Source organism: Mytilus trossulus, chromosome 8, assembly GCF_036588685.1.
Source record: "Mytilus trossulus isolate FHL-02 chromosome 8, PNRI_Mtr1.1.1.hap1, whole genome shotgun sequence".
Classification (NCBI taxonomy): Eukaryota; Metazoa; Mollusca; class Bivalvia; order Mytilida; family Mytilidae; genus Mytilus; species Mytilus trossulus.
In genome coordinates, this window is record NC_086380.1 from 48995371 (window position 1) to 49023120 (window position 27750).

General features: G+C 31.6%; 1 protein-coding gene across 1 annotated transcript in view; it reads left to right on the forward strand.

Annotated features, from left to right (window-relative positions):
• LOC134681083 (uncharacterized) overlaps positions 1-27750 on the forward strand; it is a 59969-nt gene that overhangs the window by 1444 nt on the left and 30775 nt on the right. The window contains exons 2-3 of the mRNA XM_063540501.1: positions 8186-8922; positions 19157-19402. Of these exons, the coding sequence (XP_063396571.1) occupies positions 8274-8922; positions 19157-19402 (895 nt within the window). The 5' untranslated portion in view covers positions 8186-8273. The remainder of the gene's footprint in view (positions 1-8185; positions 8923-19156; positions 19403-27750) is intronic.

The window sequence follows — 27750 nt, forward strand, 5'->3', positions numbered from 1 at the left end:
GATAGCCTTTTGAAATACAGCAGATGGCTTGCAGTTTAATTATTTTTAAATTTCATACATAGCACCGTCGTATTAAACTTAAAGGGAGATAGCAACTAAACTATAGTACATATATGTAAAACACCCCTATTGCAGATTTCGTTTAAAAATGGGCTTTTTGGGGCAGCTGCAGAGCCGGGCAATACCGATTCGTTAGGGACCGCAAAATTTATTGTTTGTCAGTGACACTCAAAATTGAGGATGTTAAAATTATATATGATGGGCGTGAATAAAACCAGTTTAAACCCGCCGCATTTTTGTGTCTGACCTATGTCAGGAACCTTTAGCCTTTGTTGCTCTTGTGTATGTTTTAATTTTGGTTCATCTTTATATTTAGCAGCATAGAATGGCGTCTATATTCTTGATCTATCTAATATTGTGTTTCGGGGCCTGCTCAGGGCTCCCTCTAGGTGTTTGATTTTTCGCTGTGTTGTAGACCCAATGACCTTTGGTTGAATTGTATATTTTGATTTGGTTGCTGTCTCTTTGACTCATTCCCCGTTTTTATTCTTTATTTTATAAATGTAGCTGTCAAAGATACTATTGTAAAAACTACATTTGCGCCATTTGACAGGTAAGATTTAATTGGAAAGTATAAAACGATTATTGCTACATCGTGATTTCATAAGTATTTTTAAAAAGTATTGGGTAACTTATTAAACTGAGTCACTTAGGTATAAACTTGAGTTATATAGTGTTCACATGTTTGATATTGTCAATTATAAGTTATTTTTAACTTAATGAAAACCAAAAATAGCAAAACTCGGTATAAATCGCTATTCTGCTGGAGCTGGTAAAATAGCCCCGAAGGGAGTCGATAAAACAGCCACTGCCAATACGTTGAAACGAAATATTATTCTAAATAAGTCACATACATTTAATTCAAGACAGGACCTGAACTATAAAATCATTACAATTGTCATTTACATTTCGTTTAACATCTAGACTTGTAATAATATACAAAAGTAGTTCCCTAAATATTTATGTACAGACACATTCTCAAATATACATAACAAAACAAATTTTGTCTCATTTGAGAGATATGAAAAATTAGCAAAATTACTGAAAAATATCTCCTTGAAAAACATCTCCCTACAGATCATCTTTGTACATGCTGGACAACTTGTAATGAAATGTTGTTCATCTTCAACTACATTTCTTACAAATCCTTTAAAATAGTCTCTTGCTATATACAAAGTTTTATATCTTGTCTCTTTTTATTTTGAGATCGTGGGCATTCTGATTTTACATATGACGACACTTCATCAAAAAATTGTTTAAAGATTCATTTAGATACATTTCTTTAGAAAAACAAGTTTTTAATTTGAAATAAAAATCCAATTTACTAATCTTTGTATCTATACATTTTGTGTTCCAAAGATTTACCAAACTATAACAAAGTTTTTGCTTAATTGACTTGATAACAAAGTCAAGCTTTACTTCCAAATTATGAATATTTCAGCTTTTTGAAAAAAATAATGTATGTGTATGGATGAATTACTTGGATTGTAAGATGATGAAGTTCGCAATTTGAATATTGCATGTAGTGATTTTTTGTATAAGTTAACTCTCCCTTTCCATGCTTAAAAGTCAATAAACATTTTAAACCTAGATACTTATAATTGTAAACACATTCTATTATATCTTTTTTCGCAATACAAATATTCTTTTAAAAGTTTTCCAGGTTTGTTAAACATATTAACTTTGGTTTTAGATAGATTGACCTCTAAACACCATTTTACAGTACAGGATAATTTTTAAACTATCAAGTCGTTTTTGAAAGACTTGCCTTGGAACTAGACAAAAAAATAAAAAGATCCTCTGAATACTTGAGGCAGTCAATTCTGTGGTCAATTATATCAGGGACGTATATAGACCACCAGCATCTTGGGTTTCATTAAATGCATCCGGTAAAATTCATTTATAAAAATCTTGAAAAGGTTGGTATTGAAAATATCCCCTTAGTTTACTCCAATTTGGGAATAAAAATTAGAAGTAAGCACATTGTCTATTTTAGCACATAATTCACTTTTATTGTACATATCTCTCACGATTGCATGGAAATTACTACCTATGTTTGGCGGCAAAAACACACGTTTTTCAAAACGATGGATGGAATAATGAAAACAGAAAAGCCTGATCGATCTACAATCGGTCTTAAAAGTCTACTTCCAGATACCGAGGTAGTTTTAAAAAGATCAATCTTATTTGAATCGATCCTTTTTCAAGTGTAAATACTTAGATCGATCGCTTTTTTCAGGTGAATGTTATATTCAGATATGAAAATAAATCTGCGTATGTTCGGCGTGTTTAAAAATGATGGATGGAATACGAAAAGTAAACATAGATTCGTTTTTTTTTTTTATTATCTTCTAAATCAATAAATTCTATTTGTTTGCTGCAAATCCTCACCTTCAAACGCATTGGCCGTTCGTTATTTAGTGATAGTCTACACACATATCTTTGTTTAATGACTTGTGATGTATGATCCAAAATAATGATTAATAAGTCCATACGAAATTCCAATGAGCAAACTATTTTCTTGAGATTTTGCAATGTGTTATAGTTCGCGCGGGATGCAGAATTTCCTTTACTATTCTAATTTTAGGATTATTTGTTTACGAAAGGTAATTTATGGTCAGATCGGTTCGTTTTATGTTGTAGTGTAAACGCATTGGATTAAATAAGATCGATCTCGTCCATTAGAATACCTTTTTTTTTAAATGCTTCCAGAACTTAACTTATATTAGACTCTTATAAATAAGTATCAAATATAACTGTTTCAAATCCCACAATCACGGGAATAACTAAGTTCGGGTACATGCATGTTTTGTTTATCAAATGTAAATCAAACCTGAAAATTCGGTGTAAACAATATTTTTGTAACTCGCAACTCGACTTTCTTAACTCGCAACTCAACTTTTGTAACTCGCAAATCGACTTTCGTAACTCGCAACTCGACTTTTGTAACTCGCAACTCGACTTTTGTAACTCGCAACTCGACTTTTGTAACTCGCAACTCGACTTTTGTAACTCGCAACTCGACATTTGTAACTCGCAACTCGACTTTCTTAACTTGCAACTCGACTTTTGTAACTCGCAACTCGACTTTCGTAACTCGAAACTCGACTTTTGTAACTCGCAACTCGACTTTTGTAACTCGCAACTCGACTTTCGTAACTCGCAACTCGACTTTTTAAACTCGCAACTCGATTTTCTTAATTTGCAACTCGATACTCGACAACAAGTGAATCTCCATTATGATAAGGTCAATTTACTAAAACGACAGTTTTAGGTCACAGGGGCGGATCCATCCATTTTTAGAAGGGGGTTCTAATTAAAGAAAGGTTCCAACTATAAACTCAAATATGTTTATTTCCTAATCAAAGTGCCTATATAGGCCATATCAATTACAAACAAATACATCATAATAGACAAAACATAAATACATGTTTAGAACCAATATGAAATTAAACATTATAACATTTATAAAAAAAGAACATAATATAATATATATATGACATTGTCAGTTCTGCAAAAGAAAGATAACTCTTCACCAAATATTATCATTAAAACCTGTTTTAATTTTCACTTGATAGTAGACAGGAAAATTCACCATATCAGATTCAAACACTTGCTGATTGAAAACCACTACAACTACATCATTGAATCTGAATAGGATCTACTCCAATAGACCACTTTCGAGTTCATCCGTCACCGGCAAAAACTCGTCAATTATACACGCCTTTATGACGTCATTTACCAGATAGAGGGGCTCGCCTGTATCCCTGCACTATTTACGTTCATCAAGGGTCTTAGTGATCGTCTTTCTGCAGGATAAACTAGAAATAATGGTTGCTCTGTAGTTACTCACTGACATTTCCCTAATGACAGCAGTGTTGATTGTCAATTTTGAGAATTCAATTTGCCGAATAATTCTTACAATATAGAATTATAGTTTTCCAACCACTCGCTCAACATTGGAAGGAAGTGACGACGCCCCTAAACGCACAAATGACGATGATAAAGGTGCGTATAATTGACAAGTTTTTTCCGGTGACGGATGAACTCGAAAGTGGTCTATTGTTAATTGACAGTTCTACCAACCTTCAGATACCAAAATCTCAATTTATAGTAGATATATAGAAAGAATCTGCAAAGAGTGGATATTTGCACTACACACCAAGAGAGCTGAATTATTGTGAACTATGCATAACAATTACACTCTGCATATTAACTGTAATTAGTCTTAGAGTTCAGAAATTCATTGAAGGATAATTGTACTTGACTCCTTACTGATGAACATCCCATCATCTAAAATTAGCTAGTGTTGTTATGAGAATGGGTATAAATATAACTTGTTTTCATGGTTTATTAATAATATATATTTTTGATCCATTCCAACCATATAAAATTCAATAAAATTTAGAATTAAACCTGTTGCTAGACGATAATTTTAAATCTAAAATGAGCCTCAATGTTATAAGTGTAACAAAATTATAATACATGTTAAAATAAATTTACAACATGAATTAATAGTTTTTTAGATTTTATATAAACATCTAATGAGGAACATCGATTGATCTTAACTCCTTATCATCACTGCCATAGATGAACCTTAAATATATTTTTATCTTTTAACAAGTGGACTCTTCTAAACTTATTAACTTTAGGTTTTATCCTTTTTTTGAATTTTAAATCTAAACAGTGTTTTAATCTTGTGACAGTATGCTCTGTACAGTGTAAATACAAGTTTTTACCTTTTATCCTTATTATTTTTTGTTTTACTAAAACTAAGTTACATAATTATTTAAACCTAACAATTTTAATATTTTATAAAAAACTACGCATTTTAAAATTTTTTACCTAAAACTAGGATATTTTTAATGCAAATAGGGTGGACTTTCGAAGAAGAAGAAGAAAGTATTATTTCTCACTTCAGTTTGAAGTCAAATAAAAACGATATGTACCCATTCCAATTAAATGCATTGATTGTTTAAAATAAAAAGGTGGTCCAACCCTTTCTGAATCTGCCATGGGGTTGGACATAATTTTTTTTTGTTCAGATTCAGGTGGGGATCCAGAGACCTCTGGACCCCCCTTTTTTTGGACGATCAATTCATTTGAATGGGGACATGTGATTGGACTCCCCCCCCCCCCCCCTTTTTAAATGGCTGCAGCTGCCCCCTGAGATTATTGACGAAACAAGAGGTTATTTATTTATGTGGATTTTATACAGAATATTATAGTATAGAAAACCACCAGGTCAGGATAAAAAACAAAGAACAATTATGGGCCCAGTTTTCAAGTTGTTCAAAATTGGGGTGCAATATTTCACTTTTTTTATTTCAACAAAAATTGAATGTATGGGGTTCTTTGGTATGCTCAATCTAACCATGTATTTAGATTTTTGAATTTTGACTTTGTTATCAAATTGATCCACATTGAGGTCAAAATTAAGGGTGGAAAATTAAACTTTGTTTGATTTTATCAAAGATTGAATTCTTGGGATTCTTTGATTTGCTGAATCAATCAATGGCCACATTCATTTCATTTAGATTTTGGAAATTTGACCATAATAGGTAAAAAAAAATAATTTCATTAGAGCACATTCATTTTGTGTCAGAAACCTGTGCTGTGTCAACTATTTAATCACAATCCAAATTCAGAACTGTATCAAATTTGAATGTTGTTTCCATACATTTGTACTTGCCCCAACTGTTCAGGGTTCGACCTCTTCAGTCGATTAAATCTGTGTCCTGGGGAGCATCTGGATTTTGAATCATAAATTCATTATACATTTTGTAGTTTGGACCCAAATTCTCTAGTAAACGGTTAGACCCTTATAATATATATATATATAGAGAGAAAAGTCAGATGCTTAAGGACAAGACCCTGTGTTGACCCCCTCTAGTTCCCTCCCTCTCATTTTCTTAAATCCTTCGTTTAACAATATGTATCAGTTATTTGTGTGCTGTTTTATCTATTTATACTACAAATAGTCATTTGCTAGTTCTGTTTAATCCCTTGATATAGCAAACATTTGAAGCTATAGTTTGTGCCATGTCAATTTCATGATTGATCACTTTAATTTAATTGGTCTTATATCTTACACATGATATTCATCAGAACTATTTTGGTCTCAAATCAAAGAAAAAATCTAGAATCTGCTTAAATTTTGGTTTATGAGTGCTGGTGATTCAATTTTAGCTATGATTATGTATATCGCCCCCCAAAAGGGGGGGGGGGGTATTTTTTTTTTTATTATTTTGGGATGGGCAGATGGGTAGGTTAGGGGGTCAATTTGCAACAGCATAGTGTATTGCACAAAAGCCAAAAGAAATGAATATAAATTCAAATCATATAAGGCCACACTTAAAAATATTTCGGTTTGCCCAAACCCTACCCACATGTTAAGACATAGGGTAGGTAGGTAGGCATTTTCTTTTTTTTTTTTTTTTTCAAAAAAAGAAATTTTAGTATCAGATGTTGATTAGTCTTCATGTCTATGTGATTAAAAAAAAACTTCTTCAAATCAGGACAATAAAAGAATTTGAGTAGGCAGCTTTTTTCTGGGTAGGTAGCGTTTGGGCAAACAAACCTATTATTTATTATGGCCTAACCAATTCAAGTTCTTTGACTACAGTTATTCTGTGGCAGAAGCCTATAATCATGATTATGTTTCAAATATTTATAAATTACAATCCAAATTCAGACCGGTATCAAGTGCAAATATTGTGTCCTTTTTTGCCCCAACTGTTCAGGGTTGGACCTCTGCAGTTGTATCCAGCTCTGCTCGTCAAAGAAATTAATTGTAAAATTTGGTTCAATATATGAGACATCAATACACTCATACACAACTTTTGTCTGAAACTTTGAAAAAAAAGGGGTGCTTCCACTGATGCAAATTGAGGTGGTTACTTGAAGCTCATGGTAGATGGGCTTCTGGTGAGAAGAGACCAAATGACACAGAAATTAACAACTGTAGATCACCCTATTGTGTTCAACAATGAACAAAGCCCATACCCCATAGTCAGCTTTAAAAGGCCCTGAAATGACAATGTAAAACAATTCAGACAAGAAAACTAACAGACTAATTAATATGTACAAAAAAATATATGAAACATAAACAAATGACAACCACTGAATAACAGGCTATTAACTTTAGACAGGCATGACAGGCTCATACATGCAGAGTGCGGCGTGATTATTTATCATGTTTATGTGTCATTTGTTTCTAGTAAAAATAAATATTCTTATTATGAACCACAAGTCGTTGGCTGGATCTTTAAATCGTATCAGGTTTCTTGATTATTTATGACTTCTTATGATTAAGTTGGTGATGATAAAATATACAAGTTGTAACTGATATAAATTACTTGCATACGTTAATTTGTAGGTATTTTATTTTCTTGTAAGGTTTTAATTAACAGGTCTGAATTATCTCCCTTATGCCACTTTGAAAGTTTATACAAGTAATTTTTTTAGAACCTTTGAAATTCTCAATTTTCAAGAGGTCAAACTATGCCACATGTATACATATTTAATGGTTTACTTGCAATTTTTTTTAATAAGAGATTTAAGCATGTTAAGAAGTAGGTAATGAGTGTTAAAATAATAGACAGAATGCCCCACAAAATGCTCCCTAGCAAACCTGCAAACTGTCACTATTTGCTGGGAATTTCCCTCTGACATCATGGACATGGAGGCTCCCAAATTAAAATTTTGAAAGAGCAATTTTGTCCACAATTTTAAACAAAAGAATATATATATAAACAATTCCCCCAAGTTTCATGCAAATTGGTTAAAACATTTTTGAGTTAATGTCCGACATGTTGAGGACAGATGGTTGGACATACAGACCGACTAAATTAAGTCTGAAAATAAAAACACATTTTTATGATAAACATGATAAATGCATTTTTTTTCTTCTGTATAAGAAATGAAAAGCATGCATGGTAATTCAAAAACAAAATATGACTTGTTTATGTCTAGAAGCTTTGACTGATTGTCACTCTTTAATCATGTTAATATAAAGTGGCTATACTTTCAATGTCTTGTACATTTACACTTTTTAAATTCTTTGGTATGATTTGATGATGATTGTATTTTCAAAAGATTTTTTAAAATTGTATTATTATTGTAGACAATGGTCAATGATCGATGGTAGACATGAAAGGTGTAAAAATGGACAAAAAAGCACCTAACAGATCAAAATTTGTAATTCATCAGTAATGGCAAGTTCATCATCCTCAGCAGTGCCAGGGTCATGTCTGACAAATTATGCAAGAATAGGCCATGCAGCACAACAGCTGTTTCCAGATATTCTCCAGGAACTGATCACAATTAAAGAACCTCCTCATTGGTTATCGGCCGATGTCAACACAAACAAGTACCTGGCAAAAAACTTACATCCCCCTGATTTATTATTGATAAACCATGTTGCGACAAAGGGGTATGCAAACTTCGACATACCATTTATTTACAAATTAATAAGACATTTAAATCTGGTACCTCCACCTACATTAGGATGGGCCCATCCTACTGCTCCCTGTCCAACAGAAGTCACACCAGGAGATGACATTGAAAGAATTAGAAGATTCAGAAATGAAACTCTTCACAGAGGTAATGCACAAGTCACAGATACAGAATTATCTCAGATCTTTACACAGTTTAAGGAGATTGCTGGCAGACTAGAGACCTACATGGGAAAACAAACAGGAGAGTTTGTGGACAAGTTTGTGGATTTAGAAACGTGCTGTATGGATAAGGAAACAAGTACCATGTATATAGAGAGGCTTGAAAGGTTAAAGAAAAGTGATGAAGATTGTAAAAAAAGATTGAGTGCACTTGAAGAAGATGTTGATGCACTGAAAGAGAAAAGTAAGTAAATTTCAAAAGAAATTAAAAATCAAATTCTGCTGTTTCTTTTATTGCCAATATTTGATTTAGGGATATATGCCATCTATACCTTGAAAGGTCAGCTCCACCTCCAATTGATTTCTGCCTATATAGCTAATAACTTGCACTCACTTAATTACGAACAATTTAACCATCAGTTTTCTAATTTTACCATATTGAACATTTTTTCACTTTTCAGAATATGGTATTTGATTAATTTGAAAATGGAATTTTAAGTCTATTCAATGTAATATTAATAAAAAAAAAACATATGAGTAAAGCAATTTTTAAACACAACCTTTTGGAATTATCAGTACCCTACCATGACTACTCATTACTACTGGAGCTCCACAGTAATTAATTTAAACATATTTTATTCTTCATGTTCTTTCAAAAAGAGACAAATGGATTAGCTCTTGGACACAGTGAAGCTGATTATCCAATTGAACAATTAAGTAGTGGCGGAATCAGCCATTTAAAAAGGGGGGTTCAAACTATATGCTCCCATTCAACATCTTCAAATGTATTGATCTTCCAACAAAAAGGGGGGTTCCAACCCCTGGAACACCCCCAATTGATCTGCCAATGTCATGAATGTTAAGCATGATTATGAATCTAGTTGCAATCTGGGATATATTTGCTTTTAAAATATAAAGTTTATTCCTGCCAATGATATCTCAATATCTTGAAATTTTACAAGCAATAACATGAATAAGACAAAAAAATATTTTTTAATAGTATTTTAAGGGATATATAAAGATTTGGTTTGATATATTTTCAAAGTATACAGATGTAGAATATAAAATCTGGTAAAAGGTTTAATTTTATGGATTTAAGAGTAAACAAATCTAAATCTTACATGTATAACAGCTAGGCTATTATTTGAACTTGGTATTACTTTTATACGACTGCAAATTTTGAAAAAATTTTCGTCGTATATTGCTATCACGTTGGCGTCGTCGTCGTCGTCGTCCGAATACATTGTACTTTTAGTTTTCGCACTCTAACTTTAGTAAAAGTGAATAGAAATCTATGAAATTTTAACACAAGGTTTATGACCATAAAAGGAAGGCTGGTATTGATTTTGGGAGTTTTGGTCCCAACATTTTAGGAATTAGGGGCCAAAAAGGGCCCAAATAAGCATTTTCTTGGTTTTCGCACAATAACTTTAGTTTAAGTTAATAGAAATCTATGAAATTTTGACACAAGGTTTATGACCACAAAAGAAAGGTTGGGATTGATTTTGGGAGTTTTGGTTTCAACAGTTTAGGAATTAGGGGCCAAAAAAGGGCCCAAATAAGCATTATTCTTGGTTTTCGCACAATAACTTTTATAGTTAAAGTGAATAGAAATCAATGAAATTTAAACACAATGTTTATGACCACGAAAGGAAGGTTGGTATTGATTTTGGGAGTTTTGATCCCAACAGTTTAGGAATTAGGGGCCAAAAAGGGACCCAAATAAGCATTTTTCTTGGTTTTCGCACCATAGCGTTAGTATAAGTAAATAGAAATCTATGAAATTTAAACACAAGGTTCATGACTATAAAAGGAAGGTTGGTATTGATTTTGGGAGTTTTGGTCCCAACAGTTAAGGAAAAAGGGGCCCAAAGGGTCCAAAATTAAACTTTGTTTGATTTCATCAAAATTGAATAATTGGGGTTCTTTAATATGCCGAATCTAACTGTGTATGTAGATTCTTAATTTTTGGTCCCGTTTTCAAATTGGTCTACATTAACATGATTAAGGTCCAAAGGGTCCAAAATTAAACTGAGTTTGATTTTAACAAAAATTGAAACCTTGGGGTTCTTTGATATGCTGAATCTCAAAATGTACTTAGATTTTTGATTATTGGCCCAGTTTTCAAGTTGGCCCAAATCGAGGTCCAAAATTAAACATTGTTTGATTTCATAAAAAATTGAATAATTGGGGTTCTTTGATATGCCAAATCTAACTGTGTATGTAGATTCTTAATTTTTGGTCCAGTTTTAAAATTGGTCTAAATTAAAGTGCAAAGGGTCCAAAATTAAACTAAGTTTGATTTTAACAAAAATTAAATTCTTGGGCCTCTTTGATATGCTGAATCTAAACATGTACTGAGATTTTTGATTATGGGCCCAGTTTTCAAGTTGGTCCAAATCAGGATCTAAAATTATTATATTAAGTATTGTGCAATAGCAAGTCTTTTCAATTGCACAGTATTGTGCAATGGCAAGAAATATCCAATTTCACAATATTGTGAAATAGCAAATTTTTTTTTAATTAAGAGTTATCTTTCTTTGTCCAGTATAGTAAGCAAGAAATATCTGCAAGAATTTTTTTAAATTGGAGATATCTTTCTTTGTCCAGAATCAACTTAAATCTTTGTTATATACAATATACAATGTACATTCACTTTTTACTACCAACTGATAAATTTAAATAATCTTTACCATTCAGTGATAACAAGCAGTTTTTTTACATCTTAATATTTTATGATGTATTTAAATGAGTAGTAATTGTTGCAAACTCCATTAGAATATTTTAATTGAAATTAGTTTTGGAATAAGGGAAAGGGGGATGTGATTAAAAAATTGGGTTCAATTTTTCTCATTTGAAATTTCATAAATAAAAAGAAAATTTCTTCAAACATTTTTTTGAGAGGATTAATATTCAACAGCATAGTGAATTGCTCTAAGAGAAAACAAAAATTTTAAGTTCATTTGAATACATTCATTCTGTGTCAGAAACCTATGCTGTGTCAACTATTTAATCACAATCCAAATTTAGAGCGGAATCCAGCTTGAATGTTGTGTCCATACTTGCCCCAACCGTTCAGGGTTCAACCTCTGCGGTCGTATAAAGCTACGCCCTGCCGAGCATCTGGTTTATTATGGAGTTCGCATAATTCTAGCTAGAAATTTCTAATAAATTCCATGTTTATTTGCTATTATAATGTTTTGTTTAACCCCTGCCACATTATTTATGTATGTGCCTGTCCCAAGTCAGGAGCCTGTAATTCAGTGATTGTCATTTGTTTATGTGTTACATACTTGTTTTTCTTCATTTTTTTTACATAAATAAGGCCGTTAGTATTCTTGTTTGAATTGTTTTACATTGTCTTATTGGGCATGTTGGGGCCTTTTATAGCTGACTATGCGGTAAGGGCTTTGCTCATTGTTGAAGGCCATACGGTGACCTATAGTTGTTAATGTCTGTGTCATTTTGGTCTTTTGTGGATAGTTGTCTCATTGGCAATCATACCACATCTTCTTTTTTATATTGAGAGGTTCATTATACTTTCCATATAATGTATTTTGTATAGATAGTGTTGTGGGTGGCACAGTACAATTCTATTGAAAATGTACTATCTTCTTTGTAATAGAAAGTGTTGTGTGCAGCACAGAACATTTTTCATGAAAGCTGCAAGGCCGTAACTACAATTGAGGCTTGCAAGTAAGTGAGGCAATTGCCTCACTAAAATTTTGACACTTTTCTCATCACTTGGCGTCCGTCGTCCGTCGTCGTCCGTCGTCGTCGTCGTCCGTCGTCGTTAACTTTTACAAAAATCTTCTCCTCTGAAACTACTGGGCCAAATCAAACCAAACTTGGCCACAATCATCATTGGGGTATCTAGTTTAAAAAATGTGTGGCGTGAACCGGTCAACCAACCAAGATGGCCGCCACGGCTAAAAATAGAACATAGGGGTAAAATGCAGTTTTTGGCTTATAACTCAAAAACCAAAGCATTTAGAGCAAATCTGACATGGGGTAAAAATGTTTATCAGGTCAAGATCTATCTGCCCTGAAATTTTCAGATGAATCGGTCAATAGGTTGTTGGGTTGCTGCCCCTGAATTGGTAATTTTGAAGAAATTTTGCTGTTTTTGGTTATGATCTTGAATATTATTATAGTTAGAGATAAACTGTAAACAGCAATAATGTTCAGCAAAGTAAGATCTACAAATAAGTCAACATGACCAAAATGGTCAGTTGACCCGTTTAGGAGTTATTGCCCTTTATAGTCAATTTTTAACCATTTTTCGTAAATTAAAGTTATCTTTTACAAAAATCTTCTCCTCTGAAACTACTTGGCCAAATTAATCCAAACTTGGCCACAATCATCTTTGGGTATCTAGTTTAAAAAATGTGTGGCGTGACCTGGTCAACCAACCAAGATGGTCGCCACAGCTAAAAATAGAACATAGGGGTAAAATGCAGTTTTTGGCTTATAACTCAAAAACCAAAGCATTTTGAGGAAATCTGACATGGGATAAAAATGTTTATCAGGTCAAGAACTATCTGCCCTGAAATTTTCAGATGAATCGGTCAATCGGTTGTTGGGTTGCTGCCCCTGAATTGGTAATTTTGAGGAAATTTTGCTGTTTTTGGTTATTATCTTGAATATTATTATAGATAGAGATAAATTGTAAACAGCAATAATGTTCAGCAAAGTAAGATCTACAAATAAGTCAACATGACCAAAATGGTCAGTTGACCCCTTTAGGAGTTAATGCCCTTTATAGTCAATCTTTAACCATTTTTCATAAATCTAAGTAATCTTTTACAAAATCTCCACTGAAACTACTAGGCCACAATCATCTTTGGGGTATCTAGTTTAAAAAATGTGTCCGATGACCTGGCCATTCAACCAAGATGGCCGCCACGGCTAAAAATATAACATAGGGGTAAAATGCAGTTTTTTGCTTATAACTATGAAACCAAAGCATCTAGAGCAAATCTGACAAGAAGTTAAATTGTTAATCAAGTCAATATCTATCTGCCCTGAATTTTTCAGATGAATTGGACAACTGGTTGTTGGGTTGCTGCCCTCCAATTGGTAATTTTTAATGAAATTTTGCCGTTTTTGGTTATCTTGAATACTATTATAGATAGCGATAAACTGTAAACAGCAATAATGTTCAGCAAAGTAAGATCTACAAATAAGTCAACATGACCTAAATGGTCAATTGACCCCTTAAGGAGTTATTGCCCTTTATAGTCAATTTTTAACAATTTTCATTAATTTGGTAAATTTATGTAAATTTTTACCAAATATAGTTCTCTGTTACTAATGGGCAAAGTTCATGATAGATATAATTGTAAGAAGCAAAATCGTTCAGTAAAGTAAGAACTAAAAACACATCACCATCACCAAAATACAATTTTGTCATGAATCCATTTGTGTCCTTTGTTTAATATGCACATAGACCAAGGTGAGCGACACAGGCTCTTTAGAGCCTCTAGTTTTTATATACATATATATATAAATATAATAGTCATTTGTGGTTCTGTCTCAACCTTAATTTCTATAACTTGTCATCATTCCTTTTAAGTTATCCATCCTAGATATATAACTCAGCATCTCAACGGTTGATGTTTCTCGATTACATTAACATAGTAATGATAATCATCATGGATCTTTAGTTAAAAACATGCTCTTGCAGAAAAAGCAAAAGCGACACTGAAGGTAAAGAAGGAATAATTCTAGTAAAGTAGTTTTTTGTGAACAGTCTGAGTATTGCATATAACTTCATTAAGATAAGTAGACTGACAAATCAAGTACTGGTCTTCGGAAGGATGCAGTACTGTCTGTGTATTCATTGCATGAACTTTAATCTTTCTCTTTACAGATAAATAAAATATGAATAATAATTAAAACATAAATGCATGGATTAGCTTTTATCCATGATGGTGTTTCTTTAACCTTAAAAGTTGAAAGAATATTTCATATTCCAATTTAATATTATTGAGGAATGGTAGAAACTTTAACACAGGATTTGTTCTTTACTTATTAAGGACTACTGAATTTCGTTTCTTTATATTTGGGGTTTCGGAATCGGACACCCTTTAACCCCTAAATTTATAGATTCTGGAACTAAAATACCACCAACTATTTCCAGAAATAATTTGAAATTACGGAACTACATGTAAACGTCAAAAACTCCATTCCAATTCCCCTGTACCCATATCATATGTACTTACTCTTTAGATAACATCATATACATGTATCTTATCTCATTCTATCTCTAGTTTGTCTTCTCTTTGTCAGCATAAAAGCGAGTTTAATATTTTGTAACTGCGACTGTATGATGGTGCTGACAGGAAAGCTAAATTCCCTTTTGCAAACAAAACTGTTACTACCGATGCTGCTATCCAATTGCTGATAGAGAAGGAATTGGAAGAAGACATTGATTCTTGTGTTGATGATAATTTGCTACATTTAGAAACACAGACTGCCCTTAAACAACTGAAAACTTAGAAAAGAGCATGCATGAGTGGCGAGAGATTGTGCGGTCTTGCCATGCTCCATGTTCATCGCGATAAGGATATCAGCAACCAATTACAAATTATGATTATGAAACGATTTGACTCAACCGGCCATAGAAAAATTTGGCAAACTCTACTGAATCGATGTTTGTTCTATGTTCTAACAGCAGACTCAAATGAGTGATATTTGAATGATTATCCTACATATAAATTTAAATAAAATTTGGTGTTAGTCATGTTAGTAATTTTAAAAAAGTCTTCAAATATGAAAAATTTATAAAAAAAAGTGTTCAAATTCAAAACATTATCAAACTCTCTAAAAATGCCTAGAATGCAGGATTTTGCACCATTCATTTCATACCCTCCCAAAAAAATAATGATTTTGTCTCACAGGGTATAATAAGAGGCCTAGTTACAGCCTTGAAAAGACAGAATAAACATGGAATTTATTAAAAATTTCAACGTGTTCAAGCACAAAAAATTATGCAAATTCCATAATTGAAAATAATTCCAAGTTCAAATAATAGCCTGTTATATATCAGTTCTTAACATTCAGTTGCTTGTAATTGGATCCCCACTTCTCCATTTGAACACTAGTTACTAAATATAAAAAAGAAGATGTGGTATAATTGCCAATAAAGCAACTCTTCACAAAATACAAATGTAACAAATGTAACAAAAATTACAACCATATATCATGTATATGAAGGTCATAACATCGCCATCATGAATGAACAAAGCCCAAACCACAAAGCAGGCCACAGAAGGCCCCAAAAAGACTATTTATGTAAAACAACCCAAACAAGACAAATATATAATTGCCCTATCCATATTGTACAAAACATAAACATTTTTTCTCTGTGTTGAAGACCCATTCAGGCTATTATTGCCTTAGTCTGCTTTTTTCTCTTTGGGTCGGTTGTTCGGTTGTTGCCTTTTGACACATTTCACATTTTTATTCTTAATTTTATAAGAACAATAAAACTATAAAAATTTCTTAAAAAAGGTTTAACCCATCAGATGAATATTAATACATGTAATAGAAAATACCAAAAAACACCCCCACAGAGTGGACCTGACATCCCAACAACAAAAAGACACTACATTGTAAGTCATGAAAGTACAGATCCTTGAGAACCAGCAGGCACTGACAGCCTACCCAAAGCCAATAATAACTAATAGAAAAAAATTCATGCATCTAAGACTAAAATATCAATCGGTACACATCCAACATCCAATGCATTTAGACGTTGTAAATAGTCAGACAAAATCTTGAGTTTGTGCAATACCAAGAAACATGAATTGAAAGACTGTCCCTGAATAATTGGATATGCATATATATGTCGTGTACATGTTGCGATTTTGTACAGGTTATAACATGTACAAAAATATTGTACATGTTATAACTTGTATGATGCAAAAATACAAGTTATAACATGTACAAAAGTACCCCATACATGTTATAACCTGTACAAAATATTGCTTAAAAATGGTTTTAACTTGTACAATATTTAAAATAAATTTTAAAGAAGTAAAATATACATTTAAATTCACCAATGCATAAAGAACAACAATAAATAGGCCAGAAAGTGTCTTTTTCTGTTGAGGACAATGATCACAAAGTTTCAGAAATATATGTTTCTTGAATAATGTTGGCAAAATGTGTTTTCATGTAATTGTATGTGTTATGCAGTCCATCATGGTTGAAATAAGTGTGAAACTATTTATTAAAAGCTTGCATTCCTCAAAGACAATTACATTAGATACTAGTTTCTAAATCCTTCCAACAAATTTAAGAACGATTCTTTATAATTTTGGGAAATACTCCCCCCTCTCATGTTTATAACACGCAAAGACTAAAACAATGTCGTAAATGCTTATTCTGTAAAAGCAAGGGAGAGCTGAAATAGTTTTCATTGGACTAGGCTTCATTATCAATGTCTTTGGATCTATTCTTCAATATTGTTGGCCTTCAGCATGACTTATGTAAATTAATAACTCACTTTTTGTTTATAAACTATAATATCATTGCATGAGGCGAATGTCATTTTGATGTTTTAAATATATATCTTTACTTTGAAAGCATTTATTTGTAGTCACTTTAAAAGTCAATAAAACCGCATATTTGTCTCATCAACAGACAGTAATTCTATATCATTCTTAAAGATTACTTTGTACTTTTGAGATCAACACTGACTGATTCAATATTCATAGGGAGAATAATTTAACGGCTGCTTTAAGTAGCGGTAACAGGAAAGACATGAACCTCCTGTACGCAGATTCGATTTAGTTTGTAGATAATATGTTACATACAATGGTATAGAAGCTAATGGGTCTTAATGCAGTTTAATCTTATCAAAATAGATGTAAGGTGTGTTTATTATTAATGTTCTGAATCACAAATCGACAAGCTTTCATTTAAACCATTACAACTGAAATTTCCATTAGAAATAAAAAAGTTAGCATGGGTGTACTGAAAATTCGACATTTTTTGAAAACGACCCATATATCTTAGGACATGTCTTATGATCCTCTTATGCCTATCTATGGACTTATCTTTATTTGATGAATTATAATTGTGAGTGTCCACTTTGAAGGCAATAGTAAAATACTTTCATTCTAGTTGACACTAAAAGACATAAGAGGATATCCAGGATAGATGTGTCTACAAATTAAATTGAAAATTGAAATTGGGTATGTGTCTAACGACAACAACCCGCAAATGGAGCAGACAACATCCAAAGACTACAAATAAATGCTTTCAAAGTAAATGAAATGTATTTAAAACATCAAAATGACATTCGCCTCATGCAATGATATAATAGTTTAAAAACAAAAAGTGAGTTATAAATTTACATAAGTCATGCTGAAGGCCAACAATGTTGAAGAATAGATCCAAAGATATTGATATACAGATATATTAGCCTATTTATTGTTGTTCTTTATGCATTGGTGAATTTAAATGTATATATTTTACTTCTTTAAGATTTATTTTTTTGTACAAGTTAAAACCATTTTTAAGCAATATTTTGTACAGGTTATAACATGTATGGGGTACTTTTGTACATGTTATAACTTGTATTTTTGCATCATACAAGTTATAACATGTACAGTATTTTTGTACATGTTATAACCTGTACAAAATCGCAACTTGTACACGACATATATACATGATATATATGTATATTGAAATAATATTTGATTTTTTTTTTGCGTCATATATTGGTATGATCTTGTGGTCTTGTTGTTGTTTGCGTCGTCCAAAGACACTTTGGTTTCCTGGTAAATAACTTAAGTTAAAGTGAAAGATTCATTTGAAATTTTACCAGACTGACATGGTTCAATACCCCAAAAAGGTGGGGGGATTGATTTTTGTACCAATGGTTTAGAAATTAAGTAAGGGGCCAAAAAGGGTAAAAAAACAAGCAATTTTCTAGTTTCAGGACCATAACTTGATTGTAAGTGTATGGATCCCTCTGAAATTGTACCATAAGGTTTCATATTACAGTGGGAAGATTGAGTATGAGTTTTGGGGTAATTGCTTCAAATGTTCAGGATAAGGAGCCTAAAAAGGGACTAAAAACAAGCATTTTTTTGGTTGTGTGTAAGTGTATGGATCTCTCTGAAATTGTACAAGGTTCCATAATTTCAATGTGAAGACTGGGTAAGAGATAAGGGGTTAATGTATTGCCCCAAACGTCTAGGAATTAAGGGCAAACAATGGTTTTATATGGAACATGCATGTGGAAAAAGGAGTACGGTTTAACAGTTTCCACATGTTAAGGAAACCTAATTATTTGGTAATATGGTAATAGGATCGAAATCTTTTAAGAGGACATTGACCAGTTAGGGATTCTTATATGCGATGAAAAAGTATGATGCTATTTCAAGAGTCTTAAACATATAAAACTTATAAAGAATATATTAATATTTAAGTCTATTCATGCTATTCATTATGATCATTTTCAGATTCTTATACAACACATTTACTTGATACCATGGCAACAGAAATACCCAGTGAAGAATCAAATTATATAAAGATAAGTCTTCTTATACTAAAAATCTCACAACGTGCAGTTCGACTCAAGTTTGATACAGAGTTCCATCCTGACTGCTTACAAGAAACTCTCAACAGAAGTAGTGGCAAACTGAGAGAACTTCAAATGATGAACAGAATAAATCAGCACCAGTGGACATTGTTATTTCCTTCAAAAGGTTTGTGAATATTTGTTGATATATTTTGTGAATTTTTATGGCCCTGGAACGAAGTTTTATGGCCCCACAACGAAGTTTTCAGTGCCATATATAGTTTTACCCTTGTCCGTCATTCTGTCATTCTGCAACAAACCTTTATACTGAGTTTTTTTCTAAACGCTTTCAGATATTGGAATGATTTTTGGCATGTGAGTTAACAAAGATGAGTTACAGAAGTGTTAGTTTCATGCCTCTCCAATTATTTTTTGCAGAAATGACAGGTGTCATATGGTATTTTGAACCCCCTAAAAATTGAACCCGGTGTCATATGGTATTTTGAACCCCATGGTAAAATGACCCCGGGGTCAAAATACCGCTATGGTAAATTGAACCCCCCCATGGTAAATTGAACCCCCCCTGTATGGAAAATTGAACCCCCATGGTAAATTGAACCCCCTGTTTTTTTCATTCTAGATGATTAATAAAACATTTAACATTATATAAAAGCTAATCAAATATTAAAAATCATTAATACAAAAAGGGGAGGTCAATTTTCAATGATTGGTTAAAAGAAAAATATTTGCTTGGTATAATCGCTCTGAAGTCTTAACCAACAAAATTTCATTCAAAAAACTTCTTAAAGCATTAAAACCAAACAATGTAGCTTGGACACTTTAATTCTTTGAAATTAAAAATATTTATATAGAATGGTAGACTTTTAAATTTTAATTCTCCATGGTAAAAAAGGGGGAGGGGGTCAAATTACCATGGCTCAGTTAATCTAAAAAGTAAAATTTTCAAAAAACCTTTTCAAGCTAATAAAATAAATACATACTACTTATTGGAGTATAATAAATATCTAAAGGAGTTACAGTAGCAAGATATTTTAACATGAAAGGTCTTTAGATGTATAGTAGGGGGTTCAATATACCATGGTACAATAACATGGCTAAGTAAAATTTTCAAAATATCTTTTCCAGCATGTTTAATACATACAAACTACTTATTGGGGTATTAAAACTATAATAAGGAGTTAGAATAGCTTGGGTTTTTGAAATTCAAGGTCTATAGTAGGGGGTTCAATATACCATGGTAAGGGGGAGGGGTGAGGTCAAAATACCACAAAAATATTTTTTCTATAAAATATCTTCCAGCATGTTAAATGCATACAAACTACTTATTGAAGTATTTTTACTATGTTAAGGAGTTAGAATAGCTTGAATTTTTGAAAATCAAGGTCTATAGAAGGGGGTTCAATATACTGCAGGGGGTCAAAATACCATGAAAATATTTTTTTCTTCAAAATATTTTTTCCAGGATGTTAAATGCATACATACTACTTATTGAAGTATTTTTACTATGTTAAGGAGTTAGAATAGCTAGAATTTTTGAAATTTAAGGTCTATGGTAGGGGGTTCAATATACCGCAGGGGGGTCAAAATACCATGGAAATTATTTTTTTTCCTTATATCTTTTCCAGCATTTTAAATACATATAAACTACTTATTGGAGTATAATTACTTTGTTAAGGAGTTAGAATAGCTAGAAATTTTTAAATTTAAGGTCTATAGTAGGGGTTCAATATACCGCAGGGGAGTCAAAATACCATGGAAATTAATTTTTTTCTAATATCTTTTCCAGCATTTTAAATACATAAAAACTACTTGTTGGAGTATTATTACTTTGTTAAGGAGTTAGAATAGCTAGAAATTTTTAAATTTAAGGTCTATAGTAGGGGTTCAATATACCGCAGGGGAGTCAAAATACCATGGAAATTAATTTTTTTCAAAATATTTTTTCCAGGATGTTAAATGCATACAAACTACTTATTGAAGTATTATAACTATATTAAGGTGTTAGAATAGCAAGAATATTTGAAATTTAAGGTCTATGGTAGGGGGTTCAATACACCGCAGGGGGTCAAAATACCATGGAAATTATTTTTTTTCAAAATATTTTTTCCAGGATGTTAAATGCATACAAACTACTTATTGAAGTATTTTTACTATGTTAAGGAGTTAGAATAGCTTGAATTTTTGAAAATCAAGGTCTATAGAAGGGGGTTTAATATACTGCAGGGGGGTCAAAATACCATGGAAATTATTTTTTTTCCTAATATCTTTTCCAGCATTTTAAATACATATAAACTACTTATTGGAGTATTATTACTATGTTAAGGAGTCAGAATAGCAAGAATTTTTGAAATTTAAGGTATATGGTAGGGGGTTCAATATACCGCAAGGGGGGTCAAAATACCATGGTAATTAATATTTTTCAAAATATTTTTTCCAGGATGTTAAATGCATACAAACTACTTATTGAAGTATTATTACTTTATTAAGGTGTAAGAATAGCTAGAATTTTTGAAATTTAAGGTCTATAGTAGGGGGTTCAATATACCACAGGGGGGTCAAAATACCATGAAAATACTCTTTTCTTCAAAATATTTTTTCCAGGATGTCAAATGCATACAAACTACTTATTGAAGTATTATTACTATGTTAAGGAGTTAGAAAAGCTAGAATTTTTGAAATTTAAGGTCTATGGTAGGGGGTTCAATATACCGCAGGGGGGTCAAAATACCATGGAAATTATTTTTTTTCCTAATATCTTTTCCAGCATTTTAAATACATATAAACTACTTATTGGAGTATTATTACTATGTTAAGGAGTCAGAATAGCAAGAATTTTTGAAATTTAAGGTATATGGTAGGGGGTTCAATATACCGCAGAGGGGTCAAAATACCATGGAATTTATTTTTTTTCTAATATCTTTTCCAGCATTTTAAATACATAAAAACTACTTGTTGGAGTATAATTACTTTGTTAAGGAGTTAAATAGCTAGAAATTTTTAAATTTAAGGTCAATGTAGGGGTTCAATATACCGCAGGGGAGTCAAAATACCATGGAAATTAATTTTTTTCAAAATATTTTTTCCAGGATGTTAAATGCATACAAACTACTTATTGAAGTATTATTACTATGTTAAGGAGTTAGAAAAGCTAGAATTTTTGAAATTTAAGGTCTATGGTAGGGGGTTCAATATACCGCAGGGGGGTCAAAATACCATGGAAATTATTTTTTTTTCCTAATATCTTTTCCAGCATTTTAAATACATATAAACTACTTATTGGAGTATTATTACTATGTTAAGGAGTCAGAATAGCAAGAATTTTTGAAATTTAAGGTATATGGTAGGGGGTTCAATATACCGCAGAGGGGTCAAAATACCATGGAATTTATTTTTTTTCTAATATCTTTTCCAGCATTTTAAATACATAAAAACTACTTGTTGGAGTATAATTACTTTGTTAAGGAGTTAGAATAGCTAGAAATTTTTAAATTTAAGGTCAATGTAGGGGTTCAATATACCGCAGGGGAGTCAAAATACCATGGAAATTAATTTTTTTCAAAATTTTTTTTCCAGGATGTTAAATGCATACAAACTACTTATTGAAGTATTATTACTATATTAAGGTGTTAGAATAGCAAGAATATTTGAAATTTAAGGTCTATGGTAGGGGGTTCAATATACCGCAGGGGGTCAAAATACCATGGAAATTATTTTTTTTCAAAATATTTTTTCCAGGATGTTAAATGCATACAAACTACTTATTGAAGTATTTTTACTATGTTAAGGAGTTAGAATAGCTTGAATTTTTGAAAATCAAGGTCTATGGTAGGGGGTTCAATATACCGCAGGGGGTCAAAATACCATGGAAATTATTTTTTTTCAAAATATTTTTTCCAGGATGTTAAATGCATACAAACTACTTATTGAAGTATTATTACTATATTAAGGTGTAAGAAAAGCTAGATTTTTGGAAATTTAAGGTCTATAGTAGGGGGTTCAATATACCACAGGGGGTTCAATATACCGCAGGGGGTCAAAATACCATGGAAATTATTTTTTTTCAAAATATTTTTTCCAGGATGTTAAATGCATACAAACTACTTATTGAAGTATTATTACTATATTAAGGTGTTAGAATAGCAAGAATATTTGAAATTTAAGGTCTATGGTAGGGGGTTCAATATACCGCAGGGGGTCAAAATACCATGGAAATTATTTTTTTTCAAAATATTTTTTCCAGGATGTTAAATGCATACAAACTACTTATTGAAGTATTATTACTATATTAAGGTGTAAGAATAGCTAGATTTTTGGAAATTTAAGGTCTATAGTAGGGGGTTCAATATACCACAGGGGGTTCAATATACCGCAGGGGGTCAAAATACCATGGAAATTATTTTTTTTCAAAATATTTTTTCCAGGATGTTAAATGCATACAAACTACTTATTGAAGTATTATTACTATATTAAGGTGTTAGAATAGCAAGAATATTTGAAATTTAAGGTATATGGTAGGGGGTTCAATATACCGCAGGGGGGTCAAAATACCATGGATTTTTTTTTTTTCTAATATCTTTTCCAGCATTTTAAATACATATAAACTACTTGTTGAAGTATTATTACTATATTAAGGTGTTAGAATAGCTAGAATTTTTGAAATTTAAGGTCTATGGTAGGGGGTTCAGTATACCGCAGGAGGGTCAAAATACCATGGAAATTATTTTTTTTCATATATTTTTTCCTGCATTTTAAATACATATAAACTACTTATTGGAGTATTATTACTATGTTAAGGAGTCAGAATAGCAAGAATTTTTTAAATTTAAGGTATATGGTAGGGGGGGGGTTCAATATACCACAGGGGGGTCAAAATACCATGGAAATTAATTTTTCCTAATATCTTTTCCTGCATTTTAAATACATATATAAACTACTTATTGGAGTATTATTACTATGTTAAGGAGTCAGAATAGCAAGAATTTTTGAAATTTCAGGTCTATGGTAGGGGGTTCAATATTTTGACTACTTATATAGACCTTAAATTTCAAAAATTCTTGCTATTCTAACTCATTAACATAGTAATTATACTCCAACAAGTAGTTTGTATGTATTTAAAATGCTGGAAAAGATATTAGGAAAAAAAATAAATTCCATGGTATTTTGACCCCCCCCCCCTGCAGTATATTGAACCCCCTTCTATAGACCTTGATTTTCAAAAATTCAAGCTATTCTAACTCCCTAACATAGTAATAATACTCCAACAAGTAGTTAATATGTATTTAAAATGCTGAAAAAGATATTAGGAAAAAAAAAACTTTCCATGGTATTTTGACCCCCCTGCGGTATTATGAACCCCCTACCATAGACCTTAAATTTCAAAAATTTTTGCTATTCAAACTTCTTAACATAGTAATAATACTCCAATAAGTAGTTTGTATGCATTTAACATTCTGGAAAAGATATTAGGAAAAAAAAATACTTTCCATGGTATTTTGACCCTCCTGTGGTATACTGAACCCCCTACCATATACCTTAAATTTCAAAAATTCTTGCTATTCAAACTCCTTAACATAGTAATAATAATCTAACAAGTAGTTTATATGTATTTAAAATGCTGGAAAAGATATTAGGAAAAAAAAATACTTTCCATGGTATTTTGACCCCCCTGCGGTATATTGAACCCCCTACCATATACCTTAAATTTCAAAAATTCTACCTTATATAACTCCTAAACAAAGTTATAATATTCCAATAAGTACTTTGTATGTATTTAACATGCTGGAAAAGAAATTTTGAAAATTTTACTCTGCTATGGTATTTTGACCCCCCTGCGGTATATTGAACCCCCTACCATAGACCTTCAATTTCAAAAATTCTAGCCATTATAACTCCTTAACAGTTATAATATTCCAATAAGACCTTTGTATGTATTTAACATACTGGAAAAGATATTTTTAAAATTTTACTTAGCCATGGTATTTTGACCCCCCTGCGGTATATTGAACCCCCTACTATAGACCTTGAATTTCAAATATTCAAGCTATTCGAACTTGTTAACCTAGTTATAATATTCCAATTAGTAGTTTGTATGTATTTAATATGCTGGAAAAGATATTTTGAAAATTTTATTTAGCCTTGGTATTTTGACCCCCCTGCGGTATATTGAACCCCCTACCATAGACCTTCAGTTTCAAAAATTATAGCTTATATAACTCCTAAACATAGTTATAATATTCCAATAAGTACTTTGTATGTATTAAACATGCTGGAAAAGATATTTTTAAAATTTTACTTGACCATGGTATTTTGACCCCTCTGCAGTATATTGAACCCCCTACCATAGACCTTCAATTTCAAAAATTCTAGTTATTATAATTCCTTAACATAGATATAATATTGCAATATGTTCTTTGTATGCATTTAACATGATGGAAAAGATATTTTGAAAATTTTACTTGACCATGGTATTTTGACCCCCCTGTGGTATATTGAACCCCTACTATAGACCTTAAATTTCAAAATTTCTTGCTATTCTAACTCCTTAACATAGTAATAATACTATAACAAGTAGTTAATATGTATTTAAAATGCTGGAAAAGATATTAGGAAAAAAAATACTTTCCATGGTATTTTGACCCCCCTGCGGTATTATGAACCCCCTACCATAGACCTTAAATTTAAAAAAATCTTGCTACTCAAACTCCTTAACGTAGTAATTATACTCCAATAAGTAGTTTGTATGCATTAAACATCCTGGAAAAAATATTTTGAAAAAAAATAATTTCCATGGTATTTTGGCCCTCCTGCGGTATATTGAACCCCCTACCATAGACCTTAAATTTCAGAAATTCTTGCTATTCAAACTCCTTAACATAGTAATAATACTCCAACAAGTAGTTTATATGTATTTAAAAAGCTGGAAAAGATATTAGGAAAAAAAATTACTTTCCATGGTATTTTGACCCCCCTGCGGTATATTGAACCCTCTACCATATACCTTAAATTTCAAAAATTCTACCTTATATAACTCCTTAACATAGTTTTAATATTCCAATAAGTAAATTGTATGTATTTAACATGCTGGAAAAGAAATTTTGAAAATTTTACTCTGCTATGGTATTTTGACCCCCCTGCGGTATATTGAACCCCTACTATAGACCTTAAATTTCAAAAATTCTAGCTATTCAAACTCCTTAACATAGTTAAAATACTCCTACAAGTAGTTTGTATGTATTTAACATACTGGAAAAGATATTTTGAAAATTTTACTTTGCCATGGTATTTTGACCCCCCCTGCGGTATATTGAACCCCCTACCATAGACCTTCAATTTCAAAAATTCCTGCAATTCTTACTCCTTAACATAGTAATAATACTCCAATAAGTAGTTTGTATGTACCGGGTATTTAAAATGCTGGAAAAGATGTTAGAAAAAAAAAAAAATTCCATGGTATTTTGACCCCCCTGCGGTATATTGAACCCCCTTCCATAGACCTTAATATTCAAAAATTCTAGCTATTCTAACTTCTTAACTTAGTAATAATACTTCAATAAGTAGTTTGTATGCATTTAACATCCTGGAAAAAATGTTTTGAAAAAAAATAATTTCCATGGAATATTGACCCCCCTGCGGTATATTGAACCCCCTACTATAGACCTTAAATTTCAAAAATTCTGTCTATTCAAACTCCTTAACATAGTTATAATATTCCTACAAGTAGTTTGTATGTATTTAACATACTGGAAAAGATATTTTGAAAATTTTACTTAGCCATGGTATTTTGACCCCCCTGCGGTATATTGAACCCCCTACCATAGACTTTAAATTTTAAAAATTCTTGCAATTCTAACTCCTTAACATAGTTATAATACTTCAATAAGTAGTTTGTATGTATTTAAAATGCTAGAAAAAATGTTTTGAAAAAAAATAAATTTCCTTGGTATTTTGACCCCTGCGGTATATTGAACCCCCTTCCATAGACCTTAATATTCAAAAATTCTAGCTACTCTAACTCCTTTACTTAGTAATAATACTTCAATAAGTAGTTTGTATGCATTTAACATCCTGGAAAAAATGTTTTGAAAAAAAATAATTTCCATGGTATATTGACCCCCCCTGCGGTATATTGAACCCCCTACTATAGACCTTCAATTTCAAAAATTCTAGCTATTCAAACTCCTTAACATAGTTATAATATTCCTACAAGTAGTTTGTATGTATTTAACATACTGGAAAAGATATTTTGAAAATTTTACTTAGCCATGGTATTTTGACCCCCCTGCGGTATATTGAACCCCCTACCATAGACTTTAAATTTTAAAAATTCTTGCAATTCTAACTCCTTAACATAGTTATAATACTTCAATAAGTAGTTTGTATGTATTTAAAATGCTAGAAAAAATGTTTTGAAAAAAAATAATTTCCATGGTATTTTGACCCCCCTGTGGTATATTGAACCCCTACTATAGACCTTAAATTTCAAAAAAGTCTAGCTATTCAAACTCCTTAACATAG